The following is a 21,765-nucleotide window of genomic DNA, read 5'->3' on the forward strand; positions in this document are numbered from 1 at the left end:
GCTCATCCAGTGTGAACATGTGAACATTATCACAGATTTGGGGCATTAAAGTTGATTAATGTGTCTCTTTACTACACGCAGCGTGTTTGCTATAATCATAGATTTCCGTTGTTAGCGTCGCTGCGATAGCAGATATTGTGATAAATCGTGATGAGGTGGGGGACTTTAACACTTGGTTTCTCTCGACCACAGTGGGTGATAAACATTGATCTTGTTTAATCTTGCTGGCCTGCTGCTAATGACGGGAGATGATGGTCCACATAGGACAGACTGCTCACTGGATTAGATATCTAAATGAGGACTTTATCCACATCCTCTCTTCCTCTTCCCCCATCACCAATAAGCCAGAATGCAGTCACATGCTGAGTTACACTTTAATGCATGTGACTAATGTAGTGTGTACGTGTGTGTACACTGCAGACAATGGGAGAAGCGATTCCGTGTGTGTTTTGTCAATGCGCATCCATGCAAGTGTGCAACATTTGCATTGGAACAACTCTGCCAGAGCTTGAGTCCAGCCTCACACTGCTGCTGCTGCTCCATACTAATCTGCTGGACTTTCACTGAATTGCATTTGCAATGTTGAACACATTACTGTATCTTTGCACAATACCAGATAGTGATAGGGTGTTCCCAGAATGCCTCCTGCTCTGGTGTTCTAAACAAGCACAGACCCAGGTCTGGTTTCAGTGATAGATTAATGCTGTCTCACCCACACACTGTGGTTTGTTTTCCCATTAAACCCATGTGGCTGCTTCTGTTGCTTCTGCCTGGCGCTGGTCTTCTGTTTGTATTTGTGTGTGTTGGCATCGCCGTCCATCCAGCGCCTGTGTGTGTCTTTGTTTGCCTATACATGTTTCTATGGAAAGATATAGAAGGCACTCCAGGGACCACCCCCATCAATCACCAACTCAGAAGAAAATGGTGAGAAGGATGGAAGATGGGAAGAGAGATGGAGGTCACCACAGGAAGCTGCATCCGGAGAAAGAGAGAGGAGCAGACAGAGGAAAAGTGGATGAATGGATGGAGCAGTCCGTGCTGGCTCTGATTGAGCTGGGTAGTGTAGTTTATATCCTTTAGAGATAAGGCCGGGGAGCAGTGCTCAGCAGCTTCCTCCCCCTGTAGCTTGAACTGAGCGTGATAATAAGAAAGCGTGAATGGGGCAAATTGAATTAATGCTGCGGCACACCATAAAAGCCCTAACTATAATGCATTTTAAAATCCTATAATGAGGAGAGAGCTAAAATAATTTCACACCCCAGTGAAGAAGATGGCCCTCTAACAGATTTTGGGCCTGGCTGACACTGCCAGGGCTTTTGTCATTTAATGTGACTCTAGGTGCTATGTCGGAATGATACTTACTCTTATTCCTGGGGTTACTGCAGCATGAGGCAAACTTGGTGAACGAACCATTCAGATTCCTGCAACACATGCAGGCCTTACTCAGAACCGGGGAGAGCCTGCTTGCTTGCTGATGTCTCACTTAGGTCAGTTTTACAGTCTCGGGGTAAAAAAGAGGTGCAGAGAGGGCACATCTGCCATGAAAGCACTCCCTCATTACTCTCCATTAACGGCCCATTCAGCGATGGGGACAGAAGCAGGAGTTGGACCCTATCCCGCTTACGTCCACACATGCTTATACATGCACAGGGGGAAAAAAAGAAATAAAAGGACGGATGTGTGCCTTCATGTGTACGCACACGGCAAAAACACACAAAGTATTTTTCTCTGGCCTCACATTCTCTCAGCTATCCCTTCCTCATCACCGGAGTCGTACCGCCATAAAGCTGAAATTACCTCTCCATCATCAAACCATGGGGAGAGAGAAAGATAGCTCTCTGACACACAGTAACACTAACAGACGGGTGCTGATAGAGACTAATGACCAAATGAAAGCCTCTGCTATGAATAGTGCACCTTTCTGGCTGGAATCGAATGAAAAGCGAGCAACATGGTATCAACCTCGATTTCCCTTCGTCTTCTTCTCTTCTTTCCTATCACGAACATCACCACGTCATACCTTCAGGATCTTTTCTTTGTTGGGTTTCTTGGAATCCTTTCTACTTTCCACTTAACCGCAGGCAAGCACGAGCAAATCGCTGCCTTCCTGCCGCGCAAACACACACGCACAGAATGCAGCAGCAGATAAACAACACACACAAGCAGACGGCTTAGAAGAAAATAATCCAGGCACACAATTTCGCTCACGTGAAAGACCGCAAACACACAAGCAACAAGCAATTCATTAAAACTTTTATACTCTTGGTGTCACCAAACAAACCTTTTGTGTAGACTGTAGAAAACACACAAAAGCACAAATGCTGTGTGCACGTTGGGAAGATGCTACATATTCCCTGCTCCAGGCAGGCAAATAAAAGCCTAAAACCAGGAGTGGTGCAGGGCAGGAGAGGCCAAACGACAATTTATATCTGTATACCTCAGAACCTTTTACGAAGAGATTGCACTGGAATATTCCATCTTGCAGTGTCTTCGAGATTAACTCTCCTCACCACCTTTCCAAATGACTATGAACTGTGTGACGGGGTGTGCACATGTGCCGCTGCACATCATGTCATTTATACTATAGTGGCTCCGGTGGGCGGAAGGATGGCTGAGAGCGCTGCAGACGCTACAGTACATATGCTTGAGCACATATTATTTCTACGCCAAGTGTCTGTTTGGATTGCAGAGGCATTATTCCATTACACATTTGAGAATAGAAAGCACATTTCACAGCCAGCTCTAATTATGTGTGATATCGCAGATAGTTGTGAAGATACAATACTTGACTACTAATGTAGTGCTTATGTAAATGTAACCTAATACCTGGGTGTGCAGTTATTTCTCCCCAGTTTCATTTGAGAGGATGAAGGGAGTCCCACACACTGTCAATCATGTCGGATTTAGACTTTAATTTTAAAATATCCACCAGGAAGCTGTTTATTTGTCTTCACCTTTCCAATCAAAAGCCCAGAGAAAACACAAACATTTATAGAAATGAGAAGAGAGGTACTTTAGCTGCTCATGCTGCCTCCCAATCTATTTTTTCAAGCCCAAACTTCTCTTTCCGACACCACAAATGGGCCGTCTCGAGCCTCTGTTAGGCTGCTTTTAACTTCCAATCTTCAGTAATCTTACAGAGTACCTACAGATAAAGCTGTTGTGTTTAGGCTGGTTGAGAGTCTAGATAAGAAACAAAAGGCATTTTCAGTCTGGGCCTCCAAACTTTGAAGCCCATTGCCTGAAGAAATGCAAAACGCAACAATGTATATTCTTTTTAAGACAAGTGAAAACCAATTATCTTGTATTCTACAGTAAACCTGTTACTGCCCTCATTATACTGTAGGACGAATATTGATTTGCTGGGAGCGCGGGGTTCTGTTGTCTTTGATGGTGCATTTAGCATTTGCTGAAATGTAGCGAAGACTTTTGTGTGTCGGTGGTTCTCCTCTGCTGCGTCTGTCTTCATGGCAACTTACTGTCGGTGTTATTGATGTTTTGCTTGCAGTTTTATTTTCAAGGAAAAGCAGCTTTAAGCAAAAGTCTTCGATAAAAAAACAAAGACACACAGAGATCTAATGTGACTTTCAGATCATTGTTTTGGCTTTCCAAAGAAAACTTTGCCCCTTTGTTCACTTATCTAATCATAAATAAACCATATAGTACCTACACATATGCATTAGTTAAAATGACTGCAAAGGCACCATTGATGGCATTTATATCTTTATAAAAAGCAGCATTAACAAAACAGTCTTTAACCTTCTGAACTCCAAGCGCTTTTTTTCCCCTGTGGGCTCATTTTTCACTGCAATATAAAGTCCTACACCGCTATGGAAACAAAATGACCATGGCTAGACATTTTGTGAAGCATTTTGTGCAGTATGACTCAGTTCTATTGCCATAAACCATTAAAGAATGATTAAACTGAATTTCTGATCATTTATTCTACGAAAAAAAGAAAAAGAAATGACAATGTGTGGGTTTCAAAGTACCCACAGGTGTTACCAAGACTGGAAAAAAATGGTGGTTTGACATATCATAGATCTTTAATACCTATATTTATAATTGTGTTTCCATATTTGTCTCTGCTGTGCTCTGTGTGAACGCTTCCTGCCTGCAGTTTAGTCTAGTTCAACTTAAAAGTCTAAAAGCTTCTTGGTTGCATTAAAGAGTGCAATTTTATGGTTTTTTTTGTTTCGTTTCTTTGTTTTTTACAGAATCTAGGTAGTGTAAACCAGTTACTATGGCATTTTTTAAATGAGACATGGAATAAAGTGCTTTTGATGAAATATTACAATTTCAAGCTTTGATTTGGTGTACCCAATTGTACATCACAAAATGATTCATGCGAGGACCATCGAAAAGTTGAAAATCTGACAACTGTTTTCTGTTTTCACAGCTCCTGGCTCTGATAAATGGTGTAATTCTGGTGAATTTAGAAAGACAGCATGCTTCTCCTACCTGTTGGTGGGTTTTGGGTTCAGAGGGTTGAATTGGAAAGTGTCATTTAGGATTATGACTGAACGCTAAACACACGAAAAACAACTTGCACTTCACTACACAGTAAATTGTTTAAACAATATGTCTATCCATGCCTGTTAGCTGCCAGTGCGAGGATAATGATTCACATTTTTATGAAGCTACAAAGCTAAAGCTAGTGGAAAAACGGGTCCTTCTGTTCAATCAGTAGGCGCAATCCGATGGTATGACAGGGGTCATTCTAGACGATTGACTCTGGAAGCACATGCTGATGTGATTCTTTTGTGCTTCAAAATATAATGGCAAAAACAAGAGCAACTATTGTAGAGGAAAAACCTAAATGCCTGCAGTTAAAGGAATCAATAACATGAGTATCTATGACTATTTAATTCTATCTAAATCATCATGTTTTCTTAGGTTGAAGTAATTTTATTATTGACAACATTGACCTTTCTGATCTGCCTCCACTGCTGACATGATAAAGCCTTGTCCTCACATGTGTATTCATCCTGCAATACTGAATGCAAATCTGTTTCAGGTATTTCTTCTGCCTTTATTCAAACAAAAAGTAGGCTGGTAGTAAGCTGGGAGATACAGGTGGATCTTTATAATGTCGTGCCGAATGTCAGTGACTGCTGAGAAAATATTCACACAAAATGAGATTTAATTTTAAACATTTTATTACCATTAATTTATTTGCTAATCCATACGTAAAAGAATTGAGGACTTTGAGCCAGTTGTGTGCAGAAGGACTTTACCTGCATATATAATAATTTCTCTGTATTTCTTCACACACATACAAGTAGCAAGAAAGTAGTCTTTGTGCGTAACATTTATCATTTAGGTAAAGTGGCTAAACATAAATGAAATCCAGTGTTTGTACCTTTAGGTGTATGCATCGCACTAACTGTGATCACTTGTTTGAAAGTAAAGTAAAGTTGTTTGGTGGTATTGGGAAGGTCGGAAGACTTTATTTCCATACTGGCAGCTCTTTATAGAAAACAGAAAAATATAGGCCTCTTTTCAATGTCGTATCAGTTCTATAGAGTCAAAGCCAAGGATCGATAAAGTCTCCTTTGTCTGTAAAGGACACGAGGAAGCAGTGAAGGAAACGTTCATCTGTGAGTACAGTGCAAATCTGCGGTCAAGCCGTGAAACATCACACTGTAAATGTTTCTGTAATATTTCCTGACGTTTTGACTTCAGGTACAGGTGTGCTATTTGGACTCAAACAAGCAGCCATAAGCACAGACATAACCATAGATCTTCTCATAACAAAGCTCTCAGTGTGCCAGATTCTGCTGTGTGTTGAACGAAATACTGTGACTAAAAAGATCCATGAGTGAATGACTCAGACTGCTTTCAAGCCAAACATTTGGCTGAGATTGAAATTGCAAAAGGCTTCATTGACAGCTATCGACTTGAAAGTAAATTTACCTTTTGTGTGTGTGTGTGTGTTATGTGAAGAGTGTATATCGAAATAAGTAAATATACTTGGAGGGAATGGTTTGAATTTTTTATCTTAAAGGTGCAGAACATAAGATTTCTCTTGCCTACGAGCACAACACGTCCTCAGACAATCTGAAAGGAGCAATTAGGGTGACTGATGAATCTCAGGTGTTACTTTTAGAAATCCATGGCTGTCAAAACTCCCTTTTAGTCTCTATACAATAAAATGAATTCCTTCTAAGTGATCAAACATACCTTAGGGCTCCATTATTCTGGGTTAAGGAGGAGTCCTAGAGGAACACCTTTGACAATACACAGATCAGCCACAAACATAAAACCACCTGCCTAGTACTGTAAGTGTCCCCTTGTGCCACCAAAACACATCTGAGCCATCAAAGCATGGAATCCACAAGACCTCTGAAGGTCTCCTGTGGTATCAAGATGTTAGCAGCAGATCCTTTAAGTCCTGAAAGTTGCAAAGTGGAGCCTCTATGGGTCGGACCACAGACTTAGATCTCTGGAATTTGGAATCCAAGTCAACCTGTTGAATCTTTGTCATGCTGCTCAAACTATTCCTCAGCAATTTTTGCAGTAGTGCATGGTGCATTGTCCTTCTGAAAGAGGTGTAAGTCTGCTATCAGTCGATGAGCTCAGACAGAATTCTTGTCATTCTTCCGCTATGTATAGTTTCCTACACAGCAACAACAACAATTTTCAGGCAGCAAACTACCACACTGTGTACGTCTGCACTGTCTGTGGGCACCAAGGCCCTATAATCACACTTGACCTTGTCTTATGGCACTTATCCAGATAGTTTTCTCCTGACCAGATCCTCGCTTGTGTTGATGAAAGTGTCTGCTAAGTGAAACTGTACATTGAAAATGAAACTGAAAGTAAAAGTTTTGCCGAGGATTCAGATGGTGCAGTCTGAGAATCAACTCAGCTGCGCAAAAAAAACAATAATCCTGGCACACAAGGGCCTCATACACTGCACCCTTCCTCTTTGCTTATTATTAGTTCCATTTTCACATTGAACATTTTTGTAGTTTTCTAATACTCTGTTGTCAAATTGCACATGAACTGCATGTTCTTTTGTACATGGTTTCCTTATTTATCTTCAATGTAGTGTGTGTGAGCTAATGGATACCTTGAATTATCCAAAGGGGATGAATTTTCCATCCATCTATCCATCCACCTATCTATCTATCTATCCATCCATCACCACAGTTCCAGATGTCGCTATTTTGAAGAAACACCAAAGCTGCAACCTTTGCTTAGCCTCGCCCACAGTGACTTTGATTGGTTTAAAGAAATACAAACAAAGCAGAGCATTTATGTCTCTTAGAGCAGAACAATTGTGTGCTTCAACCAGACCATTATGTTGTACAGAAAGAGTTGGCCAACGAGACGAGTACCTTCAAAGAAAAGCATTGCCATTAAGTGGTGTATGTCATCTGCAATACTGTTTAGGCATTGTCCATATGATTCAAGGTTTCTTGCTCAGAACATGCTACCTTCTTTCCACAAAGCATTCTGCTGCAATCTCCTCTTAATATAAATGACACAACCAACCATTCGCATAATGCAGGAGACACCACAACTGTGTCTTCTGACATTTTTCTATCATATCCAACGTTAAGATTTTTCTTTAGCAATCCTATGAGACAGCAACACAGCCTTCAAACCTCGAGCTCCCACGACCCTGTTGCCAGTTCACCGGTTCTCCTATTCTGGGGTCACTCCACACTCGGAACACCTCACAAAACCTTTTGCCGCTTTGCAGATGCTCTGACTCAGTCGTCTAGCCATCACAATCTGGGCCCTTGTCAAAGTCGCTCAGATCCCGATGCTTACCCATTTCTCCCGCTTCCAACACAGCAACTTCTGTTCGCTCGCTGCTTAATAAATGCCACAGCTTGACAGGTGGCATTGTAACAAGATAATCAATGTTGTTCACTTCACCTGTCAGTGGTTTTAATGCTGTGGCTGATCAGAGTACACAGATGGAATATTTATAATGATGTAGGCGAAAGAATAAATTAAGTTATTTCCTGTTTTATTTTTTTTAATCTAACTTGTGCACATTATGTATTTATTACAAACATAGCAGGTGTGCAGAATTCTGTTAATAATTTAACGTTATTTCCTTTGCTTTGAGGAAAGTTTCAGTTTTGATGGATTTACTTCAGTAATATAGTATTTCAAAAGTTAACTTTACCTCCAAAGCTCATGTAGACTTCACACAAACAAAAAATCCCTAGTTCATGAGATAAATCGGCTGCTCAGACAGAAAAGTCACTGTTACAGTCACCTTAATTCACCATAATTTGTTTGCTTAACATTGCGAATGGTCTTGTCTTGTCACCCTAGTGCATGGTATATTCATTCAGTTGAGTCTCCGGGGATAAAGCCTGAAAAGTTTCCAAACAATGGAAGGAGAAAGGTTTTTTAGTACAGACATGACATTTTGATTACCTCAGTAGGGCGAATTTGTATCCTCATCTTTATAGCTAGCAGGGATTTGATGAGTCATTTTGAAGGTGACTAACATAACCGTCATAGATGTATTTTCTGCCTCTCCTCCTCCTGTCGGTTCACGTTCAAATGATATCTGGTCAGCATGTTACAACTCACAAGCCTCACATGGCCCATTCTCACTGTTGGAAGCAAATAAAGCGACACTTTTGCTCATGCATGAGTTTGTCTTTTTCAAATGGAAATGCTGCGGAATTTATTATGCGTTCTCTTTCAGACAAGAAACGCAATTTTAACACAATATGCAATTTTTTTTTTTTTTTTTTTTTTTTTTAACAACAGCCGTTACGACTTGTCAAAGCAGTGAAAGAACATTCAGGATGGCTAAAACTAATAGTGGCTGTATTCCATGTGTGGAAGCTATTTCTAGGACTCTGGCTTGTGCATGCTGGCTCACTGACATGGCTCAGTAGGACACCTAATGAGAGGAAACATTCATCTTCATGTCCATCAACTTAAGTCCATGTCACAATACTCTGTCACATGAGCTAAATAAGCAGTCGTCGCCACGGCTGAGCATGTCCACCTTGAAAGTGCAGCGTAACGATGACAGTCTGAAAAGCACAGATCCAGACATCTGGAGGTCCATTACATAAGAAACCTAAGGAACCGATTCTGTCAGCTCGCGGGGTGGAGCATTCTGCATCATTATCCGTCTTCAGAATTGGTTTCCGGCTTGAACATTTATGGCTGAATAACTGCAATATAGTGTAGAGGAGCTATTTTAAAGCAGGAATGGTTTGTTTTCAGGGAGAAAAGTTTCTAAATATGCAATTTTGATACACAGAAATGAGTTTTTCACCGTTAAATCAACATCCAAAGAGGATATTTTTTTTCATCCTCCGATTTTTCAGAATGTAAATACATCAGAGTACAGATTGTTTTTTATCACAGCCTTGATCTTGTTGTGACGTATGACACAGAAAATGAACATCTGAATGTATTTCATAAAAACTCTCTTGTCTGACCATTTTTTTAAATAGCATCCTGTTCTATGGCCCTTTCAGTTACCACGAGGGTTGCACTATCCACACTGCTGATTTCAGCACACTCCAGGGTCAAAAAAACATTCTGTATAAAAATTATACACCTTCACCTCATTACCTTAATTAAGAAGCTTTAATAGATCTGTTTACACATTCTGCCTGTTTACAGCTAAAACCACTGAAAATCTGTTTCCAAGGTCCGGCTCTCATTCTGATGTCTCATTACAAACACAAACTTATGTCGTACGGTTCAGAGAATTCAGACACACATCAGCTTTTCCCTCTGTGGTTGGCTGGTTGTTTCTTTTCTGTTAGCCGTGCGGGTATTAATTACAGTGCGCAGTGGTCAAAGTTCGCCCAATGTGAACTCTGACTGTTGGACATAGTGCCAAAACCGTCATTGTGTGGTGCAAGCCATTGAAAATAATGGGTTTCAGCTGCTGTTGTGTTTTATGGGAAAGCTCCATTGGATAAACACAGTAAAACAGATAACGATTATATAAATATCAGATTTTCTCCAAAATATGCTGCACAGCTCAAGGTCTATATTACACTTGACTTCATTTGCTCGTAGCGACAAATGATTCGTATAATAGTGTAGTACTGGTGTGTTTATTGTTCCTGCACTTATGTGATGTAGCATGTCAGTCATGTTGAAATAATCACAGTATAAATGGTAATGTGCTCTGGTAATATTAGCTTACTGGAGGAAGAGTTGGCAGCAAGTTGCATATTCTGTGTGCTGCTGTAGTAACAGTCGCTCACTGGATCCGGTGTGGACTCAAAAAGTTTGTCTGGCGCCAACAATGTTTTACCATGCTTAGTTACTTACTATCTGAACCAGTGTTGGCACCTGATTGATACAAATGCTACCGTTAAAGTCTCCATCAAGCCTACAAGAGTCGACAAGAGGTTTAAGGTGTACCTTGTTAAGACTTTCTTTGTCGTTTTAGATAAGTACAAAACACGGAGACGGAGGTAGAGAGAGGGATGGTTTCATTAACTGGGAATATTGCATTGGCCTAATACCATATGTATTCTTTTCAACACTCGCTGCTCCGAGCTGAGAGCGTGTGGGCAGAGCCTGCAGTGGAAGGTCTTGCAGGGGTTTAAGCCTTAAACCGCAGCGTAATGGAGGATCCCAAAGATAGAAGTGTATGATGCATAGGGGCCTCATCATGCAAATTCTGTGAAGCCAGACTACTTGTCTGTGGCTCTGAAGAGCAGCACATATAACACAACGAGCATCGCTGAGGCGCCGTGGGTGGAGGCGGAAGTAATGCGGCGGTATGTCAGTTTGTGTTAATCAGAAACAGCACCTGCAATGGGAACCAGTCAGTCAGTCGGTATGTTGTTGTGTAAAATGACAAGCCACTGTCGGTAATTATTTAGCAGAGGTTAAGCTTGAAGCTTCACCACACTGCAAAGTTGTGCCATTAATTATTTAATGTGTGGATATACTTAGAGGGAAAATATCTTTTGAATATGTAAGTTGACTGCAGCATTATTGCACATTTCAACTTGTAAATATTGGGAAGTTATTGTGAGGCACAATAGTAAATCATAGGCCACGGTTGTTTTTTCAAAAAAAATGAACTTTAAAATATTTCAGCTAAATTATATATTTCCTCTTCCCTGAAGGCTATACACGACTGGTATATCTCCATTCAACACTTGCTCCTCTCTAAATCCTCCTCTTTTATGCGACTGAATAGTCGTGAATAGGGCACATTTTTCTCCGCTCAAAGCAATAAAACAAAAGGGATTGAATAAGTTTTGTAATTCTTTTGGCTGAACTACAAGAAAAACGAGCCCACCAGAAAGGAGACTGTTGCCTTTGGGGGAACAAGTTGGGAATAGTGCCATCTATCCATTCATCCATCCTCCACCCATCCATCCCTTTTCTGAACCAATTATCCTATTCAGCATAGGGCTGGGTAATTAATAGAATAATTAAAATGTATGCATATATTTGCTAAATTACTGTGTTTTTTATTCAAAAGGACAATTTTACCCTTACTGCCAAGGAGCTACTTTAACCTCCCCACGACTTAGGCGATGAATCAAAGCTTAGCGTATTAACAACCGATTTTATGCACACAACCCACACAGATGCAGCTGGTGTGCCCTCTCTTAGTTTGCAGCCACCAGTTTTAACTGATGTAACTCAATTACAAGGGACAATAAAGACAACAGAAGCCCACAGCAGCCCCAAGAGCTCAACTCACTGCAGCTTAAAGAAAACACAAACTAAGAAAACACATTCGCCAAATGGACAACACATGCTCAACATTTTTAAAAAAGTGAGAAATGCTGCAGGGTTCGCTGCAGGTATCTGGAATAATATCTGAACCATGCAATCGGACAAGCAACAACAACAACAAAAATATAGATTTATATATATTTCCCAACACCACTGTGTCCCAGTGTCTCTTTTTTAGTGCCCTTTGCCACCGTAAAAAATCAGCCCACTGTCGGAGAAACAGAAGCAGTCACGGGTGCAGCCGAGGAAAAAGCTTGTACACAAAAATGAAGCGGTCATGTGGGCGCCATTTGGCTTCAGTAAACATGAGCCAGAACAGAATCCAGCTATATGCAAATAGGGGAAGAAAAAAGTCGCTGGTCTGGAGGGACGCACAACCAATTTGTTTCAACAACTGTGTCGCACACCATGCTGGGTTTAAGTCCAGCTCCTCAGCAACACATTACACAGAAGTCAGTCCAACATGTTTCATTTGGTACGCACCTTTAAAAGGAAATGTAAAAGGGTCAGTGTATAATTTTGATGTCAATAGTTGACATTTTTGCTGCTTTAAGGCCTAAAATCAACATGGCCGCCACATGGTATTTTTTTTGACAGAAAGATTCTTCTAAATATTATATATAGAACTGAGCAAAATGGAAATTTGAAGTTATTTTAAAAAATATTGTCGTAAACCTGTTGACATGCAATAAATCCACACTTGACTCAAACACTACTTTATAATAAATGACTAAGAAATCCTTTTCTTCAGGAGGAAATGGCATCATGTGGAGCAGGTCATGCGATCTGGAATTAGCACACTTCCTTGAGAGGTGTTTTTGTAACGGGGAACTTAGTGGAAAGTAATTTCTTAGACACAAATATGATTCATGATTTTCCATATAAATTTTGATATATTGCCAAAAACAAATATCCGTCATGATTATCTCAACTTAATAAAAAGAACACAATCAAAACTATTTCTGAATAAGCTCATTTTTTTTACTGTTTAGCTCATTAGAAGGTGGTTTTTATTCAATTAGGACCATTATTTAGTTGACATTTTAGTGATATCCACTCATTTTTTATTAATAAGTGATTGTTTCCACAATAAATAATTACGGAATTCATTTTTTTAAATAAAAATGTATACAAGACATATCCTACGGACTTCAAAAGTTATATATTGACTCAAAAGCCTCTTCTAAGATTTAGAATTTTTGATTTCGATTTTGAGTTCAGGGGGCAGCATTCATCCCTAATTTGGTGTCACGGCATGTACAAAAGCATAAATCAATGATGACACACCAAATACCTTCATTGTCAAGAAGCACTAATATAATTAGACGAGCCCTCAGAGAACAGAACCACGCCCTCTACTGGCAAAAACCCTGTCCTCCCTATACAAATGATGCAATATGTACCAATTTTGATCATCGTACGTATCGCCAAGTTTGATCATCCTGACTTCAGCACTTGCAGAGATATCGGAACGGACATAGCCACATACATACATACATACATACATACACACGTGGACAAAATTGTTGGTACCCCTCAGTTAAAGACGGAAAAACCCACAATTCTCACTGAAATCACTTGAAACTCACAAAAGTAACAATAAATAAAAATTTATTGAAAATTAAATAATCAAAATCAGCCATCACTTTTGAATTGTTGATTAACATAATTATTTAAAAAAACAAACTAATGAAATAGGGCTGGACAAAAATGATGGTGCCCATAACTTAATATTTTGTTGCACAACCTTTTGAGGCAATCACTGCAATTAAACGATTTCTGTATTTGTCAATGAGCGTTCTGCAGCTGTCAACAGGTATTTTGATCCACTCCTCATGAGCAAACAGCTCCAGTTGTCTCAGGTTTGATGGGTGTCTTCTCCAAATGGCATGTTTCAGCTCCTTCCACATATGTTCAATGGGATTCAGATCTGGGCTCATAGAAGGCCACTTTAGAATAGTCCAACGCTCTTCTCTCAGCCATTCTTGGGTGTTTTTGGCTGTGTGTTTTGGATCGTTGTCCTGTTGGAAGACCCATGACCTGCGACTGAGACCAAGCTTTCTGACACTAGGCAGCACATTTCTCTCCAGAATGCCTTGATAGTCTTCAGATTTCATCGTACCTTGCACACTTTCAAGACACCCTGTGCCAGATGCAGCAAAGCAGCCCCAAAACATTACTGAGCCTCCTCCATGTTTCACCGTAGGGACAGTGTTCTTTTCTTCGTATGCTTGGTTTTTGAGTCTATGAACATAGAGTTGATGTGCCTTACCAAAAAGCTCCAGTTTGGTCTCATCTGTCCAAAGGACATTCTCCCAGAAGCTTTGTGGCTTGTCAACATGCATTTTTGCAAATTCCAGTCTGGCTTTTTTATGAGTTTTTTTCAGCAGTGGTGTCCTCCTTGGTCGTCTCCCATGAAGTCCACTTTGGCTCAAACAACGACGAATGGTGCGATCTGACACTGATGTACCTTGGCCTTGGAGTTCACCTTTAATTTCTTTGGAGGTTGCTCTGGGCTCTTTGGATACAATTCCAACGATCCGTCTCTTCAATTTGTCATCAATTTTCCTCTTGCGGCCACGTCCAGGGAGGTTGGCTACTGTCCCGTGGGTCTTGAACTTCTGAATAATATGAGCCACTGTTGTCACAGGAACTTCAAGCTGTTTAGAGATGGTCTTATAGCCTTTACCTTTAAGATGTTTGTCTATAATTTTTTTTCGGATGTCCTGGGACAATTCTCTCCTTCGCTTTCTGTTGTCCATGTTCAGTGTGGTACACACCTTTTCACCAAACAGCAGGGTGACTACTTGTCTCCCTTTAAATAGGCAGACTGACTGATTATGAGTTTGGAAACACCTGTGATGTCAATTAAATGACACACCTGAGTTAATCATGTCACTCTGGTCAAATAGTTTTCAATCTTTTATAGAGGTACCATCATTTTTGTCCAGGCCTGTTTCATTAGTTTGTTTTTTTAAATAATTATGTTAATCAACAATTCAAAAGTAATGGCTGTTTTTGATTATTTAATTTTCAATAAATTTTTATTTATTGTTACTTTTGTGAGTTTCAAGTGATTTCAGTGAGAATTGTGGGTTTTTCCTTCTTTAATTGAGGGGTACCAACAATTTTGTCCACGTGTGTACATACTTACCCAGCCAGATACCGCACCAAATGCAGTAACCCCGCTGACGTTCGTCAGGCGTGGTTAATTAATAGTGACTTAAGTCCACAAGCATCCACAGTTAACACAGAAGCTCATGTGACTCAATCAGTCCGTGTATGTAAAGACAATACATCAGTTAAAAGAAGAATATTTACATTCACAAACATGTGGAGAGAAATCAGATCCAAAATGAGCAAGTCAGACCTGCAGTAAAAAGTGCAACAAATCACAAAACAGCGTGACAGCATTGCTCATTGTGATGTGTTTATTCAACCTATAATAATGCATTTTTATGTATTTTTGACCAAACATTAGTCAGTTCCCTCAGTAGCCAACGTGGTGTTAAATATAGCCGACCACTCGCTGCTGCCTCCAGCTGTTTAGAAGTGAATGAAAAAGTCTCTCACAAAATCTGCTTTTTTCTGTGTTGGGTTTTGTTGGTGTTTTAATTTTTTTATTATAAACATTAAAGAAGTTAAGTTTAGCCACATAATATGAACAGATGCTGCTGCTTTTATTTTTGGCCACATTTATTTTGAATTTGACATCTTTATTATGTTCATCGCCTGCAGCTATAAGGTGCACCACTGCGATGTCAATGCTTCTGCAAATGTAGCTGCTAAAAGGCACACACTGGCTGCTTCGACCGTGGACGTGCACTTTCTGCAGAGATGCAAATTTCGAGTAAAAAAGTAAGCAGAACTCGGAAGACGTCCACTGTTTGTAATTGTCCTGGGAAGAAAGTGAATTCACGTGTGTTCGCATGGTTCGTCTGTCAGCCATTCCTGAGCTAGTCCAGTCTGTGTGTGTGTGAGTGTGTGTGTGTGAGCGTGTGCGTGCGTGCGTGTGTGTGTCTGTGTGTGCGTGCGTGTGTGTGTGTCTGTGTGTGCGTGTGTGTGGCGCCAAGATCCCTGAGTTAATAGATTTCCGTCCCTAGTGCTTTTAGCGTGTTGATCTCCTGCTGACGGCTTCACACTCTGCTTTAAGCACAGAGATTGGGGTGAGGAGGGAGGAGGGGCGCCTGGCTCAGAATAGAGCCTCTTTCACACTGCAAACATTTGGTTAATGTACCTCATTACTCCCCCTTGGAGCTGATTTTCACTTTCCATTCACTCGCCGCTTTAAAAAGAGAGAGAAAAAAAAGCACCCCTGAAATTCCACGTCTCGCACGGGCCGTTGATATTTATGCTTGTCGACGCAATTTGTTTAATTCCACACAGAAATATTTGTTTCTTAATTTCCCTCCCCCCACTCAAATGGAAGTAGTAGGAGCAAGGGATGCATAAGGGAAACCCTGTGTTATTAATTATATTGTACGTTCTTAATTTTCTCCTCTCGTGATCTGTTACTGTGCACGTTTTCTCCCACCACCAACTGCTGTGCTCTGCTGTTTGTTGTGCTTCCCCTGTGCTCTTGTCTCTACAATGTTATTCTCCGTTTCTCTGCTAAGCATCACACAATGCTCCTTCCACCACGCTGCCTGCCTCTTCCCCCTCGCTCTCTCTCTCTGCCTCTGTAGATATTTGTGTTTCTGTATCTGCCTCTCTCCTTTACTCTGTTGCCTCTCATCCCCTTCCCACACACACTCAGTGTCCTTGTACTGTGGGCAGTGTATATGTGCACAGAAGCACTTGAGACAACTTTTTTTTTTAATACCGGCAAGCCACTTAGCAGCTTTATATAGCAAGTACCCAAGGAGAGGATTAACAGTAAGAAACATCAACAGAAAGGCTCGCAGTGATATCGAACACACACGCAGCCATGCACAACTGGCCCACATATGTGCAAATGCCACAGAGTCATTGTACTCAGCCAGCCCTGCACAGCACACATTCACCCCTGTCTCCCAACTTTCTATGCTACATTGTTACGTTAGTCATCCGGCAGATGCTTTTATCCTTATGGGATTGTGGAGTACAGTATAGAGTCGCTTTTTCATCACACAGAGAAGCAGAAAGCATATTTGACTTTGAAAAATCCAGCGGAGCCCGTGAGCCCCTGCTCGTTATTTGATCACATCTTTTGTCTCGGTCAGGTGAGGCGGCATGTGTCGGTTTGGTGCTCATGGGGCATCGCTCACAGCCGCTCCCTGCCTAACTCACCAGATCACAGAGAAAATCGCACACGTCTGCAGCCTCAGAACACACGGTGTGCACTCAGCGCTCACCTATACGCACCCGCGCAGTCTCTCACCTCGCACACACACACGCTCACGTGCACGCCCCAGCACATTCTTCATTATCATTCCAGAGCTGATAGGCTCTAATTATCTGCCTTGGCTCTGATTAGTCTCTCTGTAACAAGCTAATTAGATGGAGCCTTGTAAAATCATCACCACCATTACCACTGAGACATGGTTGGGAAAGACACCAACAAGCAGGAGGCGAGGAATGTGTCTTCCGCCGCTCCCCACAAAGATTTGATAGTCAACTAAATGTTAAGTGCCGCAGTTCTGATTTCTTTTTGATTAAGTGCCTTTCAAACCTCTCTACTTTTGCAATAGAATCTTTATCCTTTCTCATTATTCATCACTAAAGGATTGTTCCATCTTACAGGGCAGGATGATCTGGCTTAAAGTGCATAAATTGCCGCTGTCAACATTTTAGGAGATAGCATCTGAACATTGATTAGTTTCTCTGCCCCCACGATACAGTGGCTATTTATCCAAAACGAACTATTGTCAGATCCTAGTCAGAACTTTTCTCTCCGCAGAGCAACTTTAAAGCCTGAGCAGAAAGCTAGATTAATTCTCTCCTCCAGCTTCTTCCTTCCCTCTGTTATTATCCCTCTAACAATCCTTTTAGGAGCTGTCACACACTTTATAGCTATTGTGTTTCAGTTGTGAACACTCCAGAGCTAGTCTGGAGTGCAACACATTGTGTTTTCCATCAAAAATGCGTCTTAACTGTAAGCCATTTAAAAAAGAAATAGGAATTATGATTTCAGCATCTACTTTCTGCTTTCCAACTCACTTGAGCGAACACAAGGTGCTGTAAAAGATTTGTTATGGCAATTCATACAGTTTGAAGACTTCATACTCTTTGCTGTACGCACGCACCGGTCATTACTGACGTACAGTTTTATATTATCAGCTATAATCGACTTCAGAGGAACATTATGTTACAGAAGATTAAGAAAACCAGCAAAGTAGAACTGTTCTGTGCAGAGACATCTGTTGAGTCAGCCCTCAGGTAGTGAGAGGATGCATCGCAAACTCCTGCTGCTTTTGTCTTGGATTAAAAGGTACATATATAGCCTGTGGTCACAAACAGGAGACCTTTTACATAATGGGATTTGAAATCCATAGTTACTTTTAGCCCTTAGGTAACCCACCTTTGTGCGTAAGAGTGCACTGGTGTGTGTTTGTGAGCGAGAGACGGAAAGACAGAAAAAGACATGCAGAAGTCAGCCATGTCAAGTGTGCAAACATGTGTCTGGGTGTGACACGATGGATTGCCTGTATGTCAGTTTTTTTGCGCTTGTACTACTGTCTGTGCGTGCATGTGTTTGTGTGTGTTTGCCCTGGCAGGGGGTTCTTCTTCTCTGGGGTGGAGGCAGATGGCCTCTGTGGATCACAGCCTACTGAACTGGTTGGCAGCTCTTCTGACATTCCTTCATGCCACGTTGACACAAGATCACAGCCAATATTTGCGGAAATAGTGTCTTAGCTCACATTTCTGTCACTTGCTCCACTTTGCAGGAATAAATTCAACAGTAAAAGTGCCCTAGATCGGGGGGGCCGGTGACAGCATCGGGAGTTTTTTTTTTCTTGTGAGCAGTTTCCAGATTGTGTCATTGTGGTTAATGTGGATAACGATCCCCTGCTATCACTTTCAGCTGAAGTCACGCTACACTGCTGTCATAGACACGCAGTTGTAAACCGTCTCTCTTTGGGTGCTGCTGTGCTCTCGTGCTGTCTGCCCCGGCTTAGGGTGAGAGAGTTGGTAATTGGATTCTTGGAATCTTCTTATTCACTTCAGTGAGGCAGTGTGAAGGCGACAAAGTGCCTGCAGCCTTGAGGCATCATCCCTATGCCCCTCTGGGAAGATCAAGGTAGCTTTACCCAGACTAGGTAGATGAGACTGTGGCTGAGGATCTCTCCCATGGGAGCTCTGGGTGTCTGGATGCCTGGATGGGAGCCCAGATGGAGAACGGATGAACGATGTCACATTCACCAACCTTTACCACAGGCCCAAAAAAAAGGACCTCCTGACACCCACTCCCAACAATCTCCTAAGCCTGGCAGCTATGGCAAAGCAAAATGAAGTGGAAAGATAGCGAGTAAATTTCACCGTTAAAGATAGTGTGGTAATTGACTTTTTTTTTACCAGATCTCTGAGCTGAGTCGAAGCCGTTCTGGTATCACTTCCACATAGCAGAAACAAGAAACTTTGGCTTTTATTCTAATCCCAAAGTATTATGTTTTGCCATCTACTGGAGAAGATTTATAGCTCATATACCTGTACCCTCAGTTGACTCGTTGCTTTTTGTTGCTTTGGATTCCCCTGGCTGCTCGTCTCCCCTCCACACACACAGTTACATGACAGCTGTCACTTTTATTAACCACAGCTCCGTCACTATCTTTGCACTATCCCCCAGGCCCAGACTGGTACCTGAACAAGGTGAAGCTGAAGATCACCGATGTCAATGACAACGTCCCTGAGTGGAATATGAAGCCGTACCCGTACCTGGCCGTAGTGTCCGCCGAGGGCCCGGCGGGAACGTTTGTCTACCAGCTCCAGGCCCATGATGGTGATGAGGGCAAAAGCGGAGAGGTGGAATACTTTTTGTCAGATGGTAAGCTTTCTGCTGTTGATACACACACACACACACACACACACACACACACAAGATGTACAGAAGTTGCATTAAAATAGATTGTGCTGCTGTTAAAATAAGTTGACAAGCTCTAGAGCCTTGTAAATAAAAACAACTAGTCCGACACCAGCACAGTCGCTCAGACAGACAGCCACGGGCATTCACACATTCATTCATGCATTCATACACTCTTTTGGTGTCCATTAGTTTCTCTGTCACTCCGTCAGCCTGTCTCTCGCTGCATCGCGATCACTGCCCCTTTTCCTCTCTCCTGCGCAAACACACTCTCGCCCTCACAATCGCACACATCGCCAGAGGCCTTCACACATTTGTTTATGCACTTATCATGCGCTCTTGTCTATCTGTCTGCTCCTCTCTGTTTCATATGCACAGAGAAAGCACACACACACACACACACACACACACACACACACACACACACACACACACACACACACACACACACACACACACACACACACACACACACACACACACACACACACACACACACACACACGTTTGTACTTCTATCTTAGTGAGGACATCCATAGGCGTAATGCATTTCCTAGAGCCTTATCCTAACCTTAACTATCACAACTGATTGCCTAACCCTAATCCTTACCCTAACCCTAACCAAACCTCAATTCATACCTGTTCTCTAAAAACAAGTCTTCACCCTCAAACATGGCTGTTTCAAAGTGAGGACCGGCCAAAATGTCCTCACTTTGTAAAAATGTCCTCGCTTTGATAGTTAAATGCAGAACATGGTACTCACAATGTAGCAAGTACAAGAACACACACACACACACACACACACACACACACACACACACGGCTGTTGGAAGTCTGCCAGAGTAGTGGACCCCCTGGTGGTTGAGAGGATAGAGGTCTGTTGGCATGCCAGATATTGGGGGATGTGCTAATCTTGCCGGTGGGGTCTTACAAAACACTACTGATTTCCTTTTGACTCGCATTAGTACATCGCACAGCTTCCCCAGATTTGAGTTAAAACCACACCGCGAGGTTGTTCATTGTCTATGCGGCCATGCTAAGAACACTTGTGAGCAGCGAGGTTATTCACCTTAAACCAAACTAAATGGTTTCTTTTCAATGTAATCTAGACCCACTGTCAAGACTTCAAATATATAGAGTTAACCCTCTTATCCCGTGCTTAACTTCTAAGACCTCGAGATGGAACTGGAGTAGCTTGCCTCTTGATTATCAAGGTCAGTCTGTCTGACCACTTTTATTTTGGCATTTCAGATTCCAGCAGCAGCAGCAGCAGGGGAAAGCATTTAGATCTTTTATTTAAACGTACAATGTGGAGTTTTCTTGTAAACAAACAAAAGTTATGTTTACATGCAGTGTTTTTGTATGCATGCTTGAGGTCTCACAAATGTGTTAGATGTATTTTCTTCCCCATAAATCATTTGCGAGGTCCATTTTTAAAATCGGACATTGTTTATGTCCATGTTTGGTTTGCTGGCCGTCTTCCTCCTCATCGCCTTTGGCACATTGATACCTTTCTTGAGGCATTATTCCTCTAAGCTCTTCAGCCTGTAGAATAGTGGGAAACCGATGATACTTACAAAACTAATCAAACTGTTTTTCCATTGCACTGCTAATGCACAGACAGAAACTTTGTGCCAAGGGAAAGTAGAAAAACCACAGTGTAAAAAAAGTATTCACTATGCAGTAAACGCTTTTACATTAAAAAATGGGAAAAGAATTCAAGGACAGGAACCTCTACACTGTACAGAAGAATAAGGCTGGTAATGTTCCATATGATTCATACTGGAAATAAATCCCATCAAGTAAGTATTCTGTGTGTCTGCTGCCTGATACATTATATTCCTCCGTGCTGTAGACCTCCAAAATGATTTCCAAAATGATTAAAAAGAAAACACTTCAATGAGCCTCGCTGCTGGAGTGGGTCATATGTTCCTTCATTACTATAAACACTGTGGCTCCTTCTGAGTTATTCCCATATATATTTCACTGCTGCTGTAACCAAATGTGTATTAATCTGCATCTGAAATCAGCCCCAACAAAAGCACTGTTTACTC

At 41.5% G+C, this 21,765-nt stretch overlaps 1 protein-coding gene across 1 annotated transcript in view; it reads left to right on the top strand.

Annotated features, from left to right (window-relative positions):
• LOC110948202 (neural-cadherin-like) overlaps positions 1-21,765 on the top strand; it is a 98,711-nt gene that overhangs the window by 14,439 nt on the left and 62,507 nt on the right. Inside the window, exon 2 of the mRNA XM_022189631.2 lies at positions 19,478-19,675. Within this exon, the coding sequence (XP_022045323.2) occupies positions 19,478-19,675 (198 nt within the window). The remainder of the gene's footprint in view (positions 1-19,477; positions 19,676-21,765) is intronic.

Source organism: Acanthochromis polyacanthus, chromosome 8 (assembly GCF_021347895.1).
Source record: "Acanthochromis polyacanthus isolate Apoly-LR-REF ecotype Palm Island chromosome 8, KAUST_Apoly_ChrSc, whole genome shotgun sequence".
NCBI lineage: Eukaryota > Metazoa > Chordata > Actinopteri > Pomacentridae > Acanthochromis > Acanthochromis polyacanthus.